Source organism: Anabas testudineus, chromosome 2, assembly GCF_900324465.2.
Source record: "Anabas testudineus chromosome 2, fAnaTes1.2, whole genome shotgun sequence".
NCBI lineage: Eukaryota > Metazoa > Chordata > Actinopteri > Anabantiformes > Anabantidae > Anabas > Anabas testudineus.
In genome coordinates, this window is record NC_046611.1 from 20,975,193 (window position 1) to 20,998,446 (window position 23,254).

Below are 23,254 nucleotides of genomic sequence, written 5' to 3' on the forward strand. Positions count from 1 at the left end.
TATTTCTATTGTTTATATGTTAATCATATTAATATTTTTCAGGATTAAAGTCATTTTTGGCCTGTTGGAAAATGAGGATTTTTTTGCAGTGTAGAGAAATTATCTATCACAGAGCACTGCACTGGCCTGTGAAGCAGTATGTTACATCAGCATGCCAAATAGTGAAACAAGCCTACTGCAAGGAAAATTGAAAGATCTAAGGGTGCATTGCAAAGGAAAAAACAAACCTGCATCACAACAATCCACCATTTTACACCATCTATAAAGGGTTTCAGATCGGATTCTACTTTATTTTTATGTTCTACCTGCAAAGAATTGTTGAATCATGCCATGCCTCAGTCCAAAGCATGCACCACTACACTGTAGGAGTCAACGCCTAGGTTTGTGTGCACGTTTGGTCATTCAGGGAGTGCTGGGCTCAGGTGGAAGGCTAAATAGGCCAGAGTCTATCAAATGTAAGAAAACGGACATGCATCAGAATAAACTCCTACTTGGATCCGAGCGTGGGATCTGATTGGGGCTCTCTCAAGTCCATCTGCCTCGCCGGCATCTCATTGGCTCCGGGGAATCCGACTGGCTTCCTAAGAATTGGTGAGGATTCGAAGGTTGTCTGATTAGAGTTGTGGTGAGACACACACCCTGTGACAGCAAGTAGAGGGGTAACACCTGATGGTTCTGGCTGTTTGCGTGTCTGTATGTGTTGCATGTGCAAGTTCAAGGGTCTGTTAGGCGGCGCAAAGTCTAAAACTCAGACAAGGGCAGGCACTGGGATGGGTGTCTAACTGTGTCCATGCATGCACAAAGTGCAGCAGAGAAGGACCTGGAAGACGTCCTGCTCGCCTGAGGGACACGCTTATTCAACAAAGTTTCTCAGTGAGCCAAAATAATCATGCTTCACACACGCAGACAGACAATACACAGATAACAGACACACTGTGAACTTGTGAATCACAAGGAAGGGAGTAGACAAGCAATGTGTGAGTTTAGTTTAGAATGGCTTCGATTTGTAAATGTGGATGTTTCATTGATGTAATAATGTGCAGTGGGTGCTCAGGTGCAGATGAAGATACCATGCACACACTATGCATAGCTTGGCAACATTTCATGAGCATTTATACTTCTTGACTAGAGGACTCACCTCAGATTAGCACCATAAACCAGCTGCTGCAGTACCAGGAACCTGCTCCATTACTAAATAAACCCTACACTGTCTTAAGCAATCTGCAGTGTCCTAAGCAACCATGTCCCACGAGCAGTGAGGAAAGGTTTGACTTCAAGGACTAGGACCAAAATTAATAGCAAAAACCAAGGTTCAGAGATTCATATAAAAGCGCTGATGCATTATGAAGAATGTGGTTCTAAAGGGAAATAAAATACAAAATTGAAGCTGCAGGAAGTCCCACAATATGTGAAAACCAAATTATAGGAAGCTAGGGTCTTCTGAAGAAAGAACAGACAGATAGATAGATAGACAGATAGATAGATAGATAGATAGATAGATAGATAGATAGATAGATAGATAGATAGATAGATAGATAGATAGATAGATAGATAGAATATGAATATGAATATGAATATATTTATGAAGCCACCTGGTATGTGTAGTACATATATGTAGTACACAAAATGTGTCTGGGAAAACAAATTAGTAGTGGCTAAACATAATTTCTAGGACACAAGGTGGAGTATTTAAGTATTTGAGTATTAAATCCTATTTTTAACAGGAGCTTTGTGTGGTACAGGGTTTGCTCTGCAGAGTGAATGTATCTGGGACCAGAAGGTCTCAATGACACTGCAAACACAGGTGGCCTGTCCTCAGCTGACAGCAGCATGGGGTCTTAGCTGGGGCATCAATGCATTTGCCAAAGGAGAGACACTCTCACAAAGCAACAGAGAGTGAAAGAGACTGGGACACCTGGACAGGTCACCCTGGACCATCGATTAGACCCTGCGCAGCAAGCTGGGCCCCGACAACATTTCCCCTGACCTCTTCGACAAGTCTGCTTAATTGTAAGTGGATCAATCGTGCTGCAGATACGGAGAGAATGAAACAGAAACACTGAGTGTGCATATTGATCTCCTTTCTAATGACCATACCTGCCACACACTCATCTCTTTACAGAAAACCATCCACTGTGTGTGTGTGTGTGTGTGTGTGTTTGTGCGCCTGGGACACTGCTGCTGTTCAGATCTTTTGTTCACTGTTGTTGAATAGCTGATAATAGCCAGTGTAACAATAATGCCACAGCATGTTTAAGAGTCCGAAGGTCTGCAGACAGCTTTGTGCTGTGGTTCAGTGTGACAGTGGAAACCAGGATACAAAGACTGACAACACACGAAGAAGAAACATTCATGCTAGTAACTGGGATGGTGAGAGTGGCTGCGATGGGAGAGAGGCAGAGAGCAAGCTTGAGAACTGTGAACAAAGAGTGAAATGAAAACTGAAAGGAGACACAGAAATTAATGGTTTCACTTCTCATCAACATGAATTCTGAGATCTGATTTTAGGCTTTAGTTCATGTGCACATTTACCTCATTCTAACATCAGGCTGCACGTGTTTTGTTACTGGTTACTTTAGACATTAATATAAATACCTGAGTGTATAATCAGACAAATGTCACCAGCATTACACTCCCTGCTTTTAACAGCAGGTAAATATTCACTTTATGAAAGTGAAAAACAGCTGCTACTAAATATTTTGGACTTTTTCTTCATGTGTCTGAAGCCGGTCTACATATTGAGTCCACACTGACATGTCTCATATTTTCTAGCACCATCATTTTGTCCAGTACTTATTAAAATGAATCACATTTCCTCTTCAGCCCCATTTTTACTTAGCATGTAAAATGAACAATATGTCTGTTAACATTATGAGTGTATTAGCGGCTAGCTGAAAGTACGACTGTGCCTGAGTAAAAATCCCTTTAATGACTGATGATCAACTATTTATAAGAACTGTCAGTTAACATCGTGTCTATTGCAGAGGCGGTAAGTAGCTAAGTACATTTAGTTTACTCTGTACTGTGCTTAATTAACTCACTGTACTGGAAGGTCTCCATTTTACTTTTACTTTACTACAGTTCAGAGAGAAACATAGTACTTCGTAGTACTTTCAGCTGTTGTTTTTCTTCCTCAAGTCTTAATTCTCCAATTTTTACCTTTGAAAGTTTGTGGAACACATCTGGACTTAGACTTCTAAATCTCTGTTGTCAGCAGCATCAAATTCAAGACTCTTTACTAAAATACATTGTTCTTAGTAAGTACTCGCACTTTCAGTGGAGTACTGAGTTTGTGTATTTCTAGTATACCACCTCGGGTCCTCTGACGTCTTAACAACTACCGAAAAATAACCTAGACATCCTTTATGTAGTGCTGTGTGCCGTCTTTAATTCCAGTACTGAGCTGAGCCAAACGTCTGATGATGTTTTAACTCAAACATTTAAAAACGTTTGCCTCAATAAAAAATGTCAGTGACATTATCTCGACTGTATCAGGGATTTTATGATCAAAGAAAAGTAAATAATGACTAAGACAAACTGTTTTTGATGCTTTACACATTTCAATTGTTACCAGAAAACTTCACCCTGATCTTATCACATGAGTCAAAGTCATTTCCCATAAAATCAGATTTTCATTCATCCAGACTTGTTGAGAGTGTAACCACCGCTGCTGTCGGACACAGCTCACAACACACAACACAGATACAACAGATAAGAAGTTGCTGCATGCGAGCCATGCAGTATTTAGGTTGCGGTTGGACGTGGACTGAATCCAGACTCACTTTCTGGCCCGGTTCTGGACGGCCTGCTGTTGCTGCTGCTGCTGTTGTTGCTGCTGCTGCTGCTGGACCTGCTGGGAGGGGGCAGGCCTCTTACGACTGGGCTCCATCACGGGGGAGGGCAGGCCGGGCCGCACCGCCGGGCTCCCTCCGTACGGTGGGCCGGGGGGGCCCATGGGAGCTCCCTGGTGGGGCATCCTCGCTCCAGACGGCATGCCAGGGCGCTGGAGACAGATCAGGAGGAAAGAAAGGTCACATGTACGTAGAAAACAATCTCTACAGTGTTTTCTTAATAATTATAATCACAAATTAGTGTTTCTAAAAATACAACAAAGGAAACGTTAGATCAATTTTTATGCATTTTCTACTAACGGATTCAAGGCGGACTCAGGAGATTTTTTTATAAAAACATTCATATTATCTGAGCAAAAGTACAACCGCAGCAATGAATCAGCTCCTTATCCAGATATCACTCATAGATTTTCGATTTAAAATCTAATTCTGGCTTCTGTTCTGGTTCGAACTGATCAGATGTGAAAACCAACCTGAGACTTAACACAAATAGCCCAACTTATTATTTTGCTGTTGTCCTATGTTTGTCAACCTTTAGTGACCTTTTGGCAACTGAGTTGGTAAATAAGAATACACTTTGCGCAATTTAGTGACGTCAATTTACAGGATTTCTGTTTTGAAATGTTTCCATGTAGGGCAGCAAACACGAAAAACCTGTGTTTTTCACAGTGGCATTCGAGAGCTACCTGAAATATGCAGCGTTTCATTCAGGCAAATATGGGGCCTTAAATCTGAGACATACTGTGAGATATGAACATGTCAGTGAGAACCAAATAATTCCAAACGTCACCTGATTTTCCAGAAAAAGAGCAACTGTACTGAGAACTGGTTTCTGTCTCGTTTCATCTCTTGTTATATTGACTCATTTAAACAAGATCAAGTTTTACAGCTGAAAAATAAACTGAATGAGCATATATCGTCTCACACACACTCACACACACAACATAATTCATTCCCTAGTTCCAAAATCTAAGTTATGATGATCAAACACAACATAAACCTAATTCTGACCACCTTGAAACAGACTCTTTGAACTTGTGGGCAAAATATCACAACAGCGATGGTTTTGAACTAGACGTTCTCCACACAACTAAGACACACACACACACACACACACACACACACACACACACACACACACACACACTGCTCCTAAACAATGCAAACAGTGTCAGAGGCCACAGTCCCACACTCCCATCTTTACGCCTGGGAACAACTGGCAAACTCCCACCTGTGCTCGTCACTCCGATGGCAACAGCTGCCTCAGTTTGTTGTCTGAAAACAAGCAGGGGTTCGTGATAGAAACAAATCCTTCCATTTTATCCCGAGCACAGACCTCCTACTGTTGGTAGAGGAGCTTAAAAGAAATCTAAACACATCTATGGAGGTCACCCAGTCCTCTCATTAAAATCCAATGACTTTTAATGTGGTGGCAAAAGTATTCAGATGCTTTAGTTGCAGTACTACATGTAAACATACTGCAATTACAAGTAAAAGTCCTACGTCAGTAAAAGTGAAGAGGCATCATGACCAAGATGCAGGTATTTAGTGCACTTACTGACTTAGTATGTCAACATTATATGATATATATGAGATAATTAGATTCTGGTTACTACTTCTGTATTTCTGGACATTGGTCATCGCAGCCTTATACTTCCCTTACTTTATATACTTAACAGGCACATTTCTATGTACATTTACAAACACGTCATGGTCTATATTTGTAATTTTGTTGTTTTGGCAAGGCTGTCATCGTAATACATGTACAGAAAATTCAAGTTATCTCATTGAGCTTCAGTGTGGACGGGCAGCAACAGATGCTTCAGCTAAGTAGGATATGGACATCAGTTTCAGCACAGACAGTCTCAATGAGACAGCTGGCATTAACTACTCAGGAGACTGACTGCTGCACACTGCTCCTTCAACTCTGGCTTCACCTCTTCTAACAAAGACCAAAGACCTTTTCAATGAGCAAAAAGAGAGAGCGCTCAGATCAGTGTGCAGGCCTATCAGTGTTTTTCTCAGGAAGGATTTTGTGTATAAGAAAATCTTAATGTGTCAATATACTGTGGCAAAATCAAAATGTAACTTGCTCAAATCAAGTTATTCTTACTGTGATACTTTCTCTATGAACACAAGAGGATCTTTTTTTTCTGTCTGTACAAATGAGATAAGTTGTAACTCCATTTAAACCTTACTGTTTGGGCAAATAGGTTCATGCCAAAACATCTGCAGAGCCTTAACACTGTGGCCCAGTTTTCTAACCATCACCATGTAAAACAGAAAGAAGTCTGAGGACTTGATTGGCTCAGAAAGTATCTGCTAGATTTTGCAACAGAACTGGTAAATGTTGGAGACGGGGAACAGCAGAAGGATACAAACCAGGAGTTTCCTAACTTTTCACAATTCAACCATCCACACACAAACTGCTGGAAGAAAACTGGATATCAAACTGTGAACATATAACTGCATGTGTTTTCAGGCAGATTTAATCAACGAAAACAGACCATGACGCCATGCAACAGGCTGACGTATCATGTGCCCTTTGAAATGGTGACCAAGCAGAGATCGTGTGATAAGAAGGCCGAGCAGGCGCTGCTGTCACTCTGGCAGAGAGTTTATCAGTGTGTGTGTGTGGGTGGGGGTCAGTTGTTTGAATGTTGTCACCTTGTGTAGTCTTAAGAGACCCCTTTTTTTCCCTGTCTGCTTCCTACCTAAGCTAGATTAGACTAAGACTAGACTTTCAGAAGCCAGACACAGCTGCTGTTACAACCAGCTGTCTGGAGAATTGAAGCCTTTTAGATAACGGATACAGAAAACTATAGCTGGATGAAGTGTAGGATGAATTTCCCCTAAATCCACACACACACACACACACACACACACACACACACACACACACACACACACACACACACACACACACACACACACACACACACACACACACACACACACAGAGTGAGTGGTACTCTGTAATCTGACCTGCTGAACTGACTCCAACGCTCTGCCCCGAGCTCTGCCAGCCAGCCAGCAATCGAACCTGCCATGTGGATGGATATCTGAGAAGTGTGTTGGCATCTCTGGGAAGGCCACGGGGATTTGAAGAGGCCAAACTTAACCCACACTGTACTAAACATACGAATCAGTGGGTTGTTATATGGATGGTCCCTCAAAGGCTTCAACTGGAAATCTATTCCAAACTGAGGATGAGGTTTCTTTTTACCAGGATATTACTCATTAATAATGAAATAATCTAATCATTGAGTATGTCATTAAGTGTCAGAAAAAAAAAATTCCCGAACTCTGTTAACATACAAAGCTGGTTTTAAAGTACATTTATAAATAAATAAATATAAAATTTTTTAAAGAAAGAATGAAAGTCAATACGAATATTTTTGATTTATGTTTTTATTTGTGTCTTGAATATCTTTGGGTTTTACACTGTAGGTGTGACATCCTCTTGGATGTTTTCACTATGTTTGTTGCTGAACATTAATTAATTTTACACCTAATTATATCGAATAACATTGATTTCACCTATATCTCCTCCCCCTAATTGAGAACATGTTGTCATGCTGATCTGTTAATTATGTATCCATCAAATGAAGCTGGGCCATGTGAATGTACAGTACATACCATTTGTCTTTAAACTGGGATTATTTTATACTGCTTCCTCACATGCACATCAATGAGCATGACAAGCGCTCAGATTTTTCCATGTTTGTGCCTTATTTCATCAACCATTTGTCAACAGATCATCCACAGAACCTAACTCCATAACAATTTGTATGAACATCTGGATTTAAATATGATATGAGAGCTTTTCATCACGCTGCCTACTGTTGCTGTCTAATAACGGATGATGGTTTTAATCACTTCATTAACATGATGTAAAGACAAACCGTTTTGGTTTAATGTGCAGATGTTCTGAGATCTCAGCCTCCACCTGCACCTCAATCAAACTGAGGTGAATGAGATTTCAATAGTGATGCTCAAAACATAAAAAAAAAAAATAAAAAATCAGCAATGCACTAGAAGGTCTTTTTCTAAAAAACACCCTCCTTCAGATCCTCCACAGAGTTTATTGTGAACAGTGTTTTTGGGAAATATTCATTTGTCATAAAGTAATTTTAATGAAAACTGATCATGGCAAGGTCTGTGGATTACCCAGAGTAAGCAGGGCATTGTGTTTTGGAAAGACAAGTGGCTTGTGAATTATATTTAAATAAATTTACAATGCTATGAGCACCACATAGAAATTGTCTTTCATCTATTTCATATCAGTAGAGCAGAGTAGAGTAGAGGCAGAAAACTCAGATATCTCACAATCTCAGCAAACTAAACCAAAACTTTTACCTTCAGACATGGAGGGGGACACATGGAGGAAGAAAAGCTTAAGGAAGTGATGTAGACGATCCTAAATTAAGTGTATTTTCAGAGGTCCTGTCACTCTTTCATAAACTTGACAGAGCTACAGTGTGTTGTATCATGTTGTGGCTTATCGGGGTTTCCCACGCAGAGTGCTGGAAGGCCTTTCTGATCGCCGCAGCCCTCGCTGACCTCTACACACACACACACACACACACACACACACACAAGTCAGGGAAGTAACACAGCAGAGGGAGGTAAGGCAGATAATGAGAGAGAAAGAGGAAGCGATCTCAGCCAGGCCTTCAGCCCACCCATTAGTCCCAGAACCAGACCTCGGCCAAACATTCTCCACCACAACACACACACGCCACTGCTGGGAGGCAGGAACACTATGACCTTCAGCCGCCTCAACAATATATGAATTTGCCGTGTTTTTATTTATTTCACATGTGTGCAAATGTACATACACGTGTGCTTCTGTACGTCTAAGAGCTTCCTTTGCTTCAGTCGCCCACGAGGGGAAAAGAAACGTCATCTCTCACCACAAGCTCCCAAACTGCGCCGAATCATCCCCATATCCCATAGTATAAATATTTCTCTGTTCTGCAGCATACACAACGAGGAACCTGCCGCAACTATTATAACAAGGCTTTTCCATCTTAAAATGTGGGGGGAGAGAGACACTGGAAAGAGGAGAGGGGGGAGATGGGAAAAGCAGGCATGAGAGAAAATAAGCAGAGGGAAATATTTGGCTTGGAGCAGCCAGAGTCTCATCAAGGTTAATTGGTCTGTTGAGAGGACACACTCATCTGGCTCATCAATCACCTGGTCCATTGTTTCAAAAAACGTCTGTCGCTGTGTGCAGGGCTTTAGCACCAAGTCCCTGTAATGACCGCTCCTGTCACAGAGACAATACCTCATCGAGTTTCAGTGTATAAATCTACCTGGTGTCACTACGCCCAACATCAGCACTGATTAAAATGGAGTTAGGTCGAAAACCAGAGCTCGGTCAAGCAGGTTCTGTCACTGTAACACGTGCTCTGATCTGACTAAGGAGCGCCGCCAAGTCTTTCTGACCTTCTCAGTGAAGTGGTGATGTCAAGTTTCAAAGGTGAACATCAGCAGGAAGTAGAAACCACAGGAAATCTTCAGCATGATACGAACGTTAAGAAGAAAAAAACGTTTCGCTAGTGGGGCTAATAATGATTATTAGCAAACTACGGACACTACAACATCTACTCTGACATCAAACAAATGCCACAGTTATTGTGAACTCCATAAAATACATGATTCTCAGAAGTGACACTGGGTTTCCCGATGTGTGTAAAGGTGAAATTCAACTCAGTTAAGTAACCTGAACATGCAATCCACTCTGCTCTCTTACCATCTGCTACACTTTAGGTATTAGTCGTTGTGTCATTTTAATAAATAAGAATCTGAAAAACAAACTAATCAGGCAGCAATCGCTGAAATCATTTGATTGGTTAGCAGAATGAGCCTCAATCAAAAAGTTTTAGATTGAGGCAGCGAGAGCTGACTTCACAGGAGACGTCAGCAGCACCAGTCCACGACAAAATATGTTTGGAGGAATAAAACAATAAAAAAAAAGACTCGAAAAAAACAAACCAAATAGTCTAGAGCACAAAACTGATTTTCCAACCTAAGGCTCGGGACCCCAAAAAGGCCTGTGAGATGAATCACTGGGTAGCGAATGGAAAAATAAATTCTACAGCACAAAATTATTTTTTTAACTCTCTCTGTAATTTTTGGTTTCATGTTTTTATTATTCTGCATAGTTTTCCATCTTAAGGCCACAATAAATCACTTTGTGTGGATCCAAGGTGCCGACCATGAACCATTTTGTTGCATTTCTTTCCTTTCATTTCCTGTCACCTCTCTGCTGTTCATCACCTAATATAGGCACAAAATACTCCCCATTAACAGAATATGTTTAACTGGGTAAATCACTGGTCAAACTTGTGGACAGCCTGTCAGCTGAGGGGCTTACAGGCAGACATGTTTTTGTTTTGAAGGTTGGGAATCGCTGCCATGAATTAGAGATTTATTTACACACTTGAGTCAATGTCAAAGTCACATCTGCTGAAACTTTCAACAGGAAGGTGTCACTCACAGCCTTGTACATCAGCCTCAGCTCTGTAATTCATTCAGCCCATCACAGACACAAACCACTGCTGTGCTCCACGTTCTGTTTTTAATGTGCAGTGTGGGGCTTATGTTAATAGTTGCCTCACCTCTAACCATGAGCAACACTTGACTTGACATTTCATGCTAGCTTCACATGAATGGACTGATTGTTCTGCATGATTTCCAGGATTGGCTGCCTGCCGCGGCTCCGGCTACGATACTACGTCCGTTTGTCTCGTGACCTTATGGGTTCAAATCCTTCCACCAACCAAAAACACACTGCCTGCAAGGCTACTCTGACTGTGTTGTTTTGAGTGGACTCGTCATTTTCCCCCTCCGTCTGTGTGACTCCCAGAGAAGCATGCTCAGTGTGCTCCTCTGTTAGCCAAAGGAGGAGCTGGCTGCTTCTCGCTGCTGCTGCTGCTCAGCTTCTATTTCTACAATTATCTTTTTTTTTTGTGTGTGTGTGTGTGTGTGTGTGTGTTAGAAATCATCTGCTCTCCATCCTTGTCCTGCTCTGCTTCATCCATCCATCCATGCTGCTCTACTTCTTGTTCTCTCAAGCCATTTACTAACAGGCTGAGATCCAGGGGGCTGGAAATAACCTTCACATGGCCAGCTTTACCCAGCTATCTCTCACACACAGACCGCTGCTGCGCCGAATCACGCACACAAACACACACACACACACACACACACACACAAGCTGGAGCACACACAGACGCACACACAGATGCATGCCAGAGCCCAGCTCCCTTCACGGGAATGACGGACAGCGCCACTCACCACTCCATGGACCAGGAACTCAAACAGTTTGCTCTTGGTGGCTTTCCTGGCTCCCCCCGCCGTCTCCTCCGTAGCCATTTGCTCAGTCCCCTCCGTTCACCCTGCTATGTCTCCCCTCTCCTTCTTTTGTCTTTCCCTCTCCCTACACCCAGCCTCCTGTTCCCCTCCCCTGCTCCACTTTCCTTCTCTTTGTGCTCTCCTTTTCAGCACTGCCTGTCCCTGACTCTCCTTCTCTCTCCTTCTCTCTCTCTCTCTTCCCTCCCTCTCCCTCTATTTTCAATGTGCAGCAGCCCTGCCGAGTCTCTCACTGTGTCTGGCTCACTTTTTAGTTGAGCTGCCTTTCAGGAGCCCAGCACGTCGCTTGGAGGTGGAGGGGGGTAGAAGCTGTGCGGGGGTCTGGCAGGGGGGTTTCAGCCAGCCCACCCTGCCACTCCCCCCCACAGCTGTTGCATTCCTTTGGTAGATAAGGGCATGCCGCGCAGCGAGGCTGCCGTTTGGTCTGAACGGGGGCTGTGGAGGTTAGACTCAGTTATCCATTCCTGCGCTGCAGCTTCCCCCTGGTGACCATCCCAGAGTCCACGGTCACACACACAGAGCTCCGAGCCTGGGCTCATTCTCAAAAAAGGACGCTGGATTCTTAAAGGGGCCACGCTGCATATCATTAACATGTACAAATGCCTATATACGATTGGGTTGTGACGTGGTGATGATGATGAAGAGGAGGAGGAGGAGTGGGAGGGGGGGTTATTTCCATTTTTGCTATTGAGTGCATAGGGTGTCTCAACGACAGCAGGTAACTTAATGTGCTCTAAAGCCACTTGACAAAAGTCAAGAGCACCTTCATTTCCTGTGTTTCTGTGCCGGCCTTTGTCAGAGTGCATTTATAGGTTACAAGTATTTCCTCCACTCGCCTCATTAGCTTTACCTTTCACCCACTAGTTGGCCCACAGGCTACAGAGCTACATTCAGGCTGTGGCTACAGAGTAATGGAAGAAAAAAACAGGCTGGTCTGCACAGCAAGGTGACTGTGTCATTTGACACGAGTAATTAGGCGCTGTTGTGATTTCTTGCAGGCTCCTTTCTTAAAGTGTGCTCTACGAAATGCACAAACGCCACACACACAAAAAAAAACAACCCAAAAAAACAAGAAAAACTACAAACACTATCTCTTCAAGGACAGGGATGTGATGTGAGGAATGAAGAGAGGCACAGCTGAATTATACAGTACACACAGTTTTGACTGTGCGCTCTTGTTTTTAGGTTGTGATGTGACATCGTCGTCTCACACTCCAGTTGCACACACAAGCCCGAGCTTCGTCCGCCGCCACACAGGTCATTACTCTGACTAAAACCATGTCATGCTGAAGATTATGACTCTTTCATGTCTCCTTCTCCTCCAACCTCTCTTTCTCTCCCTCCCTTCTTGCAGCCGTCAGATAAAGGAAGTGAAATATTCATGAGGTTATCTGAATGACAAAGGAGGTGACGTGGGGCAGATTCACAGAGGGCTTGGCTTGTGACATATGACGGCAAACTGTCACCATTATTGTTTCCTGTTCTGTTTTGCTGGTGTGAAAACAGTGGAAGTGTTAAACCAGGTGTAAAAGGAAAAGTAAATTACCTTCAACAGTTTTAACAGCAAGTGGTATGATTTACTGCAAAGAAGCAGAAATGTAACCTGAAATTATCAGCATATTCTGACAAGCTCGCTCTTAAAAATGACACAGGGCAAGACGGTGTTGGTCCAGCTGTGATCGAATGTCTGTGGCTGTTGTATTGGCAGTTTGTTAATGTTGTGTCCTGTGACCTCTAAGCACCTTGTGGAGGATGCACTGTCCCATCAAAGAGTCCAATACATTTTTATGCATGCATAGCACAGATTGCACCTGATGCACAGACAGCATTACAGAAAGAAAGGAGCAGTAATCTGAAAACCTAAATTTAAGTGCTTTAAACTTCGTTTACATCCCTGATTGCTGGACTCCAGTTATTGATAGTTAAATACAGGCTCTCCCATGTGCTGCTCACTGATTTTTCCTTAACTTGGTGGTGACACCTGCTGTTGAGATGAGTGTACTGCTGCTGCCATTGATCTGGGAGGTTTTCAGGAACATGTAGAACCAAAACCTCATTGTAAATATTCTTACTGCTGCCTCCATCCATCTGTGTGCTCACTGCAGTCAAAAACTGTAACTATATCTGTCCACGCTGACGTTATGCATCAGATTAACCTTGTATTACATAACGTATAACAGCAGCTATAATCAAATGAATCATACAGGCGCACAAAGTGTGTGTCTCAATTCCCCACAAGGTCAAAAGCTCAACCCGTCAAGCTTATCCATGGAGATTCTGAGATTGTGCCAATCCCCCGGTTCCTCCAGCAACGGCACGTGGGCGTTTAACGATAACAAAGAGACCAGGCAGCTCGGGCGCTGCAGAGCGGAGCCTCATGCGCAGGAGTACCCCCTGCTGGACCCCCACAGTCTCCCTCACCAAAGCCAGTCAGTCTCACCAAATGGTAATGTCCCAGTGTGAGGCAGACAGGGGTGTAGAGGGGGATAACAGGGGGTAAAGGAGCAGCAGTAGTATTATTAACAGCCAACAGAGGGAGCAAGCAGCCAGGAGGGGAGGGAGGGAAAGGAGGGATCCATGTTCAGGGCCTGGCTTCATGGAGGATAAACATACAAGAAGGGAAGCCGAGACACACAAAGCTCGATAAATGATGTTGAACTTCCATTTCCATTTTATTTAATAAGCATCTTCTCTTTAACACGACGCGCATACAAAGAAGAAAGATTGGCTGCATCTTTACAGTGTATCAGAGCCTCAAAAATCTCAAGAATCATCTGAATAAAATATTTACTGGAATCTTCTGCCTCCATAGCACCTATAAAATGACACCGTCTGTAAAGTATTTTCATTATTAATTCATCTGCTTTTTATTTTGACCATTAGCTCATCTTTAGCTCTTATTTATGTTTGACCAACGCTGTGAAACTTAAAGATATTTGGTAAAAAAAAAAGACTATAAAGACTGAATTGATCATCAAAATAATAAAAATCAACAAATGACTGAATCTACAGCATGAATAGGTAAACCACTAGCTGGGTGAAGTAACCTTTATAACCTATTAACATGTTATATTTCAAACCATCACACAGGTATTACTGCATTAACAAATATTAAAGTTAAAGTAGAGAAAAAAAATATATGATTGTTAAGTAAACCTGCAAAACTATCTGCTTTTAGGTCTGTCTGGGCATGATTTGATCAGATCTGACAGGTCAAATTATTTTTTACCAGAAAGGCAAAAAAAACTAAACAAAACAAAAAACCCTACAAGGCATTTAAAGCTGCAGTTTGTAACCTTTATTTCTATTTTTTTCACTATAAATAGGCTCCAAAATATACAAATATTAATGTGGAGCGATGCTGTGAAAGGCTCCTGTGAAACAGACTCATTCTGACAGCAGTGCAGAAATATTCACTGCTATATATTTCTGAGTAAGAACAAACAGAGATGGGAAATTATTTGTTTTAAAGCTACTAATTTATTGTAATAACTCAATATCTATGTACCAGGATTTGCCTAAATAGAGATCAGATTCTTCACTGAATTTGAAAAACTAAGCACATGCTGAAAAATGGACCCTAGTTACAAAAGTAAGAACAAAGTGCTTTAGGAACTGAATGAAAAAGCTCAAAATATGACCAAAAAAGATGTAGTCGTAATCACTATGTTTAGTGATGGGATTTGTACATAATAACACATCGTCATTCATAATTTATTAACTTAAGCATGTGCAAATTAACTAGTAACTAAATTGTAGTAAATGAAATATAAAGGTAATATATAGTAACATGGAAATACCCAGTAAAGTATCTCAAAATTGTACCTATGTAAAGAATTTGGGGAAAATGTACTTAAGCTGTAGCTTTATAGGACTGTGTATTGGGAATAAAGAAGGGTACAGATCAGATACAGGGGTTATAATTCAATATATCTTGATATATTGCAATGCTGTCAGTAAGGCAATATGCTGGAAATTGAAAAATCTAATTTTAAGCAAACAGTCATTATATTAAGAACACAAAAACATATGTATAAATTCAAAAACTACTGTACAACACTGCCATCTAGCAGTCGGGGGTTACACACAAAGTGAACCACTGTCTGCAAAAAACATAACTAAAACTATTAATTAAAACTGATACAATGTTTTTGCTAATCGACAATATTATGAATCGTGAAGGAAATCTAAAGTCAAAATGATTTAGAACTGGTGTAGTTAATAATCATAGTTACATTAGATTCAGTCAAAGGGGTGAAATAAACAATAAACTGTCTGTAAATCAGCTTAATTTAATGTCTTTGTTCTCCTCTACTTCAACATATATTTTACACATGTTTCTGAATTTCAGCTCAGGAGAAAAATGAAAATAGAAAAAAAAAGTACAAATATTTATATCAGTGCTGATGTTTAAGAACCAGTGGCGAAGTTTACATAGCAGAAACCACAAACCTGCCCTCGTCAACATTATTGTCACAGACAGATGGGGTGCACTAGGGGGAACGTGGACTGTACTGAGGGCATGAAGAAAGTCTGATTCCCTCCCACTGCTGGGCCTCACTGTTCTCTTTCTCTTTCTGCAGTTTTAAAGTTGCACACAAAACCCAGCTCAAGCTGCTTAAAGGCCAGGGCTCACAGAAAGCTACTCAATGGCCATCAGCCATCATCAAAGGGACGGTACAAAAGCATACAGACCCACACCTTCACTGAGGGGGATTAAAAAAAGAAAAAGTGCATTTCAGGTCCAATTTTGCACAGCTGTGCATATGTAACTAAGAGAAACCTGCAGAGAAAGAGAGAAAAGTGTCCCATGACGGATGAAAATAATGGGACATCTGCTGATATATTGTGATCAAAAGTGATTTGGTACAATGCACTGTGAAGAAACAATCAGGCTGCACCAAGCAGCAGCGCTCCTGTGGGTATTTCTGTTCCAAAGCTAGCACCTAACCTAAGAAGCTGCAGATAAGGCGTTTTGGGTCAACCTTGGATTTCAGGGCTTGTTTGGGACAAAGCATCTTTATCCAGACAGTTTACGCTTCAGCTCCTTCACTGCTCCCTAAAAACAGCGAGGCATTGTGGGAGCAGATGGAAAGAAGGAGAAACAATAATGAGACGAGTTTTCCCTGCAAGAAACGAGCGATGCAGTGGAACAAGCCTGAAGCATTACCTGCTCCGGGGCATTTCCTGTTTGCTGTAGCCATGACTACATGATAATTTGCCTAGCGTCCAAAGCTAACAGCCAATCGAGAGAGCGCAACACAGACTGCAGTGACTTTAAAACTGGAGCAGCAGCTGGTGAACGGAGAGAGAAAGTATTGCAGAGCTTGTTCAACTAAAAAGATATTGCTTATTTTTGAGACAGAAAAGAAGTGAGTCAGCGAGGAGGGCAGCAGGGTCAACTCTGACACAGATACACAGTGAAAAACACTCACTCACTATGAATAAACCTTACCAAATACCATGAAAATAAAACTGGCAGGATCCTCTGCATAATTCCTCTACTGCAAATTCTCTGTCTGTCCTCACCTCCTCCCTCCTCTTTCATACTTTGCGCCCAAGATCGGTATTAGCCCCGATCTCTCGGCACCACTTTGCCCATTCAGGACGGGTGAGAGAGCCGACAGAACGAGGGCAGGCTTGGTATGTGCACTGTAACAACTGCATGACACACAAAAAACAACACTTTACCCAAGTAGAAGCAACGATTACAAATAGTTTTCAGGTTATCATTTTAGCATGTGGTAGGAGAATATGAAACCAAATTCACTTTCAGTTTCACAACACAGCCACACAAATGATCCTATTCCTCTATAAGACATTAGTGACCTGTGCCAAGACTACATATTGTAAATGGTACAACATAAGCCAGAGCTGAAAAACGAATGAGACAATCAACAGATTAACAGAACAATTAAAAGACATTAAGTAAAAGACATTTATATTTAGTCCTCTGGCAGATCTAAAGCAACATACAAGTGCGGTACAAGGCAAAATATCTAAGTCAAGGAGATGTTTAAGAATAGTGCATATCGCTGCTGCAAGTGTTATATTATACTAGTTTTCCAATGCACTGCAGCCTCTAACACAGCTCAGTGCAGTATTGAGCGTTAACATCTAAATGGGTCAACCAGCAGCTCTGTAGCACCATTAGAACCCAGACAGTTTGTCTCAGAGTCAGAAGCACAAGCTCATTAGACAACTATTGGAAATGGGAATGATAAGCAACTGAAAAAAACAAAAAACAAAAACACACACACATGCCGCTAGTGCTTTAGGTAGAATACCAGTGATTAAAAAACACTGCTATAATCTGACAGTAGCAGGGAGGGTGTTATGTGTAATTAGGTTACAAAGCGCTCCACTTAACACCATAAAAACATACACCGTCCGACAAAAATACAAGTCACCACCTGGATTTAATTAAGCAAATAGATAAGAGCCTCCCACTGGTTAATTACTGCATGGATGATTATTTTTCAGCCGGCAACAAGTTATTTAACCTTAACTGATGCAGTGATTAGCTTCTCATTTCTTAAACTACCATGTCTGAAAACACATCCTGTGGTCGTGGAAAAGATGTTAATCTGTTTCAGAAATATTGGCATTAAGCAAAAAAAAAAAAAAAAAAAACACATCTATGGAGACTGATGAAACTACTAAAACTGGGTTAAGAACTGTCCAGTGGAAGAAGGTCATGTGGTCTGATCAGGGTAAAGAAGCGATTCAGGTGAAGTGATGCACCCATCATGCCTAGTGTCTACTGTACAAGTCTGTGGGGGCAGTGCTATGATCTGGGGTTGCTGCAGTTGGTCAGGTCTAGGTTCAGCAACGGTATGAGGTCAGCTGACGACCTGAATATACTGAATGACCAGGTTATTCCATCAATGGATTTTTTCTTCCCTGATGGTACGGACATATTGCAAGATGACAATGTCAGGATTCATCGGGCTCAAATAGTGAAAGAGTGGTTCGGAGAGCATGACACTTCGTTTTCACACATGGATTGACCACCAGAGTCCAGGCCTTAACCCCATTGAGAATCTTTGGGATGTGCTGGAGAAGACTCATCATCAATACAAGATCTTTGCGAAACATTGGACGAGAATAAATGTTGTGACATCGCAGAAGCTTATAGAAACGTACCACTGTAAGTGCCGTAATTAAAGCTAAAGGTGGTCCAATGAAATATTAGAGTGTGCAACTTTTTTTTGGACAGGCAGTGTATAGTCTCACTGTGAGAATGACACAGTGGAGGTTGGCAGAGCTTTGTGAAAATGTGTTCATAGCTTGAAAGCAATGTGAAATTCATGGCAGTAGATATAGTGCACATCCTCGTAAAACACAGCAGAGCTGCACAGTATGACATATTGCATATCCTCCTATGCTCAAACACTGTGTTTCTACGAACGTTATCGTGGTAGTAATTGTAAAACATTAACATTTAGTCAGACAACAACGTTTCATAGTTAGTTTCATTTTGGATTAATCTGCAAATTATTTCTCAACTAATCATATGTTAGGTCCTATAACATGTTAAAGACACATCTCCCAGTGACAAAGAAAATATGTTTTAATAACTTATTTAATCCAAAAGCCGATAAAAAAACAAAAATATATTTGAAATAATATTATAAAGGTCAAAGAAAAACTGATCAAATTCAAAAGCTGATGCCTACAGATGCTTGAAAGAACTACTTAATAATGAAAATTGTTCGGTCGATCTGTCGACCTTTCAGTGAACTGACTCATCGCATCAGCTCTAATATTTAGTGAAATCAATCGTTTTCATAACTTTTCCTGTAAGCTCATTTGTTCTGGGGTAACAAACATCCATTGAGCCAGCACATTCCTCACAAGCCAAAAAAGGAAGTGCTCCATTGTCCATTTATCCATGCAAATAACACCAAACACAAAGACAGGGAACATTAAATTGGATGACTAGTTATTTATGAAACAAAGCCAAATGCGTACGTGAGGGAAACTTTGATAAACTTATGGAAAACTATGGAGCTGAAAATGTACACTCAGTGAAACGTTGATTGACTTTGATGAGTCTCCCAAACTGAATTGCAAACATGACTGAACAGAGTGACTGGGGTGTATATGTGCGAAGAGGATGGAGGGGGCCTTTGCAGCTTTCCTTAAAAAGCCAGGTCAAGCATTCAGCGCTCTGTAAAAGGAGCCGGTCCTCTGATCCTCTATCAGACCTCAGGAGCTGTGGCGACACCTTGCATACTAATGGGACTGTTCATCTTTCCTTTATAATGTAGAGAATATCTGTGCCAGCCGGCCGTGTCGGGGAAGACTGCAGTTTGAAATTCAGCTATTTTAGTTCTACTTTTTCATTAAGACAATGACACTTTATCACTGACAAGGATCAACCTCAAACAGGATTAAGACACATCTTGCCATTCATTCCTCATTTCAGAAAATATCACGCTACAACTCAAAACAACCAAAAGCAGCCAGATGTAGCACAATAACCTGCAGAAGCTTTAACACAAACAAGAGAGAAAAAGCAGAAAGGGTGAGCCATTCCTGCACCACCGCATGGAAACTTAATGTAAAGTCTATCTGGAAAAAGTCTTTGCTCGCAGCAACAATGAATGGAATCACTCCTGAGAGACTAAATCTAGGGAAAACCAACAGACAAGCACATATTTTTCTGTAATAACACAGGCTATTCAATATTCTTCGTTGGCTGACTGCACTCAAATGCCTGTGTCTGTTTTGCTGTTTCATATAGATAGAGCATCAACCTGGAGTGCACAATGGTGCTCTTTAAAATCAGCAAGCAGCTGAGTCACTCCAAGTCCCCACATTAAACCAGAGCAGGAAAGCCTGAGCGTCTGAGACCGGAGACAGACTTACACACATTTACAGTTGTTGTAGCAGGATCAACAGCTCATCACACAGAAAATCACACGCTTGCTGAATCTGAAGTTCCTCCAAGCTTGTAGTTTTACTTTATTTTTATTTTTTTTGCTTTGCTTCCACACTGAAGAAGTAAGAACGGGATGAAGTGAAATAATATAATAAAGTAGAAACTTTACAGTAGAAACAGTGTTACAAGCCCTCGGGAAGCACAGGCGAAATAACAAGCAAAATAAGCAGCACAGGCACCAAACCTGCATGAAATTCATGAGCATGTGGTTAAAAATATTAAACTTTAATGCACAACCTGTTTTTTCAGGAGTACTTTTCTTTCTTTCTAGGAGCTACATTAACGCTAAGTTAAGCTACATATTCTCATGTCTGTAGACTAAAATAAACAACAACCCTATAACCATTTTTTAAGACTCAATGTCACATCTTATTCATGTAAACCGTGTAAAAACAACACTTTTTGGTTTGATGAGTATTTTTCTTCGTCACTACACCCAGACCTGCTGTTTCCCCCTGTTACCTGTCTTTATGCTAACTGTGCTGAACGGCTGCTACCTGTAGCTTCAAGAGAGTTGTACAGCGGCTAGCTAATTTAACTGTTAATTGAGTCCTAATTGCAAAACAAAAAAATCTAATTCCCTTTGTATACAATCAATATTTGAGACATAGTTTTCTCGTTCTTGCAGAGATTTTTCTTGAAAAGACTGATATTTCCATTTCTGTCCATTCCACATAACAGCTACTGCTAGCAGCTAATTAGCCTAGCTTAAAACAGGTAGGTATACTTTATTTGGCTTGGACAGTTCGATTTTACATAGTTATAAAATGTAATCTGTTACACAGCTGTTAAATGACTATTATCTAATTTGTTGTGAATCTAGTTCCATTTTTTTTTTACTAAAACAGATTAGAAACCACACCTGCTTACACTGTTTAGCTAATTGTTAGTGTTACAAAACAAAACAACAAACAAACAAACAAATAGAAAGCTAAAAACTCTTTGTCTTATTATTTTTCACTTTACAGTTTTATTTTCAGCAAAACACAAACAATGAGTCATATTTGTCCCTTTTTTTAAGTTAGTGCCACTGGTTGTTAGCATGGACACGCTAACAACAGTACTTAGTTCTGAGTTAGCCTGGGGGTAAGGAAGCTAACGCTAACTTAAGTGTATTAGTTTGTGAAAGAGTATTTAATAATGTCTGTGAAATCAGAGTAGCACACTGTTATGTTAGTTCAGGTTAGCTATTAGGTAAATCAGACACAGTGGGATTTAAAAGTTGAACAGGAAAGCTATTTCTTATGCTAAGCTAGGCTAACTGGCTGCTAGCTCCAGCTTCATAGTTAGCATATAGCATATATTGGTTTCAAGATGGTTACTTGGAAAAAAGACAAAATAAGATTTAGAGGTTAGCCATGCAAGCTACTTCTCTTTATCTAATCTTTATGCTAAGCTAGGCTAACATGCTGCTAACTGTAGCCTCATATGTAGCATTCACACATTAAATAGGTGGAAACATGTTTTGTTTTTTGTACAAATTAAACAAATCACAGAAAATGAGGTTTAGAGGTTACGCTTGTAGATCATCGCACTCTCAGCTAGACAGTAAAAAGAGTTATCTTTATCTATAAAGCTTCTTAATGGCGGGCTCTCTAAAAAAACAGATTGAGTTCCAGCTGAAGTGAATTTATTACAGACTCCAGCTGGAATATAAAAATGTGATTTTCCTGTGGATCAGCAAAAGTGGATCTGGCTTCAGTTGTACACCCCAAATTCCTCTCCTGCTGTTGTGTGCACCCACAGGCTGCCAGCAGATCAACACAGTGAAACTTCAACTTTTCCTGCAAGATCCGAAACACACTTGCAGACTTGTTGGGCACTAACAGCCCTGCATGAGGCCCCATCATATTACTGTGTGCCTCCGGATTCAAGAAGCAGGAAGGGGGGGCCGTGAGGTGAGCTAGGCCGGGAGGACTGAATTAAAGGCATGTGGAAAGAACTAAGAGGCCGCTGCGCTGCACCGTGCATCCCCTGTATTACTCCTCAAGTATCTGTTTCCCACACCAGTCAAGGTTAACAAGCAGCGCGGGTGTCTGCGTCGGCTGGAAAACGGGGAGGGGTGGGAGGTGGAGGTGGAGGGGTGAGGTGGTGCAACTATACACTGAGCTGTGTGATGATGCAGACAGAGCTACTGTAGCCTACAGAGCCCTTAAATATTCCCAACCCCATCCCGGCTCCATGCTCAGTATTGTCTAATACACCACTATGATGTACGCCTCGGAATAAACCCAAACACACCATGAGGTGGAAATTAATCCTGGCAGCTTTTTTTTTTTTTTTTTTTTTTTAAAGATGCACAATAAAATTACAGCTCGACGAGGGGAAAAAAAAAAAAAAACTCCGGTGCGCACTAATCTGTCTGGAAACGCGCATAGAGGATAAAGAAAATAGCCAAAGAATAGTTTTAATGGTGGATGCGGATACTGAGCAGCGCAGACTCGGCGACGCAAAGTGATGTGGAATAAAACAAATGTGCTAATGTCTCACAAGGCAGCGTAAGCATCCATACCTTTCTCTCCATCACTATGCGCTTTTTTTCGGCTACTCAACAACAGCAACTGTAGGATGTGTCTCTGTGGAGCTGCCCGGTCCGACGCGGCGCGGAGCGGAGCTTCCCTTCACTCCTCAACTTCCTCACGGCGGTCAGACAGCAGCGTCTCCCTATCACTTCCCCATTACTGAGCAGCTAGGCGACTTATTAGCACTGGCCTGTGGGACGCCGAGCCGGGGATGGAGCCAGAGCCAGGATTGGTGAAGCCTTGTTCGGAAGGAAGCAGGAGCGCAGGCGCGGTCCCTGCTGGAGAGTCGATATAATGAAAAATCACCAGTGGCAGGGAGTGTCAGCAAATTACTCTCAGCAGCAGGTTTCGGGGGCCGCTGTCTGACGGGATAATTCAGCCAAGCAGTAAAAAAAATAATTATGTGAACTACAGTTGGATGACAGCTGGACTATGAAAAGTGCAGGAACAAAGAGACTGACTTTTATACTAAATGTTAGGCCTCAGTGGATGAAGCCTGTTCCCAACAGCATGAGAGCAGCAACGTCAGCTCCCTAACTAAACACAGCTGTGCC

At 41.6% G+C, this 23,254-nt stretch overlaps 1 protein-coding gene across 5 annotated transcripts in view; it reads right to left on the reverse strand.

Annotated features, from left to right (window-relative positions):
• The window catches only part of smarcd3b (SWI/SNF related, matrix associated, actin dependent regulator of chromatin, subfamily d, member 3b), a 40,166-nt gene extending 17,161 nt beyond the window's left edge, over positions 1-23,005 (reverse strand). For 2 of the 5 annotated variants that reach the window (XM_026363212.1, XM_026363211.1), the window contains exons 1-3: positions 11,157-11,636; positions 3,783-4,003; positions 492-581 (exon numbers count right to left, since the gene is read on the reverse strand). In XM_026363212.1, the coding sequence (XP_026218997.1) occupies positions 492-581; positions 3,783-4,003; positions 11,157-11,234 (389 nt within the window). In that variant the 5' untranslated portion in view covers positions 11,235-11,636. Of the gene's footprint in view, positions 1-491; positions 582-3,782; positions 4,004-11,156; positions 11,637-22,690 lie in introns of those variants that run through there. The other 3 variants (XM_026363215.1, XM_026363214.1, XM_026363213.1) reach the window with 2 other exon arrangements.
• Between the last annotated feature and the right edge of the window lie 249 nt (positions 23,006-23,254).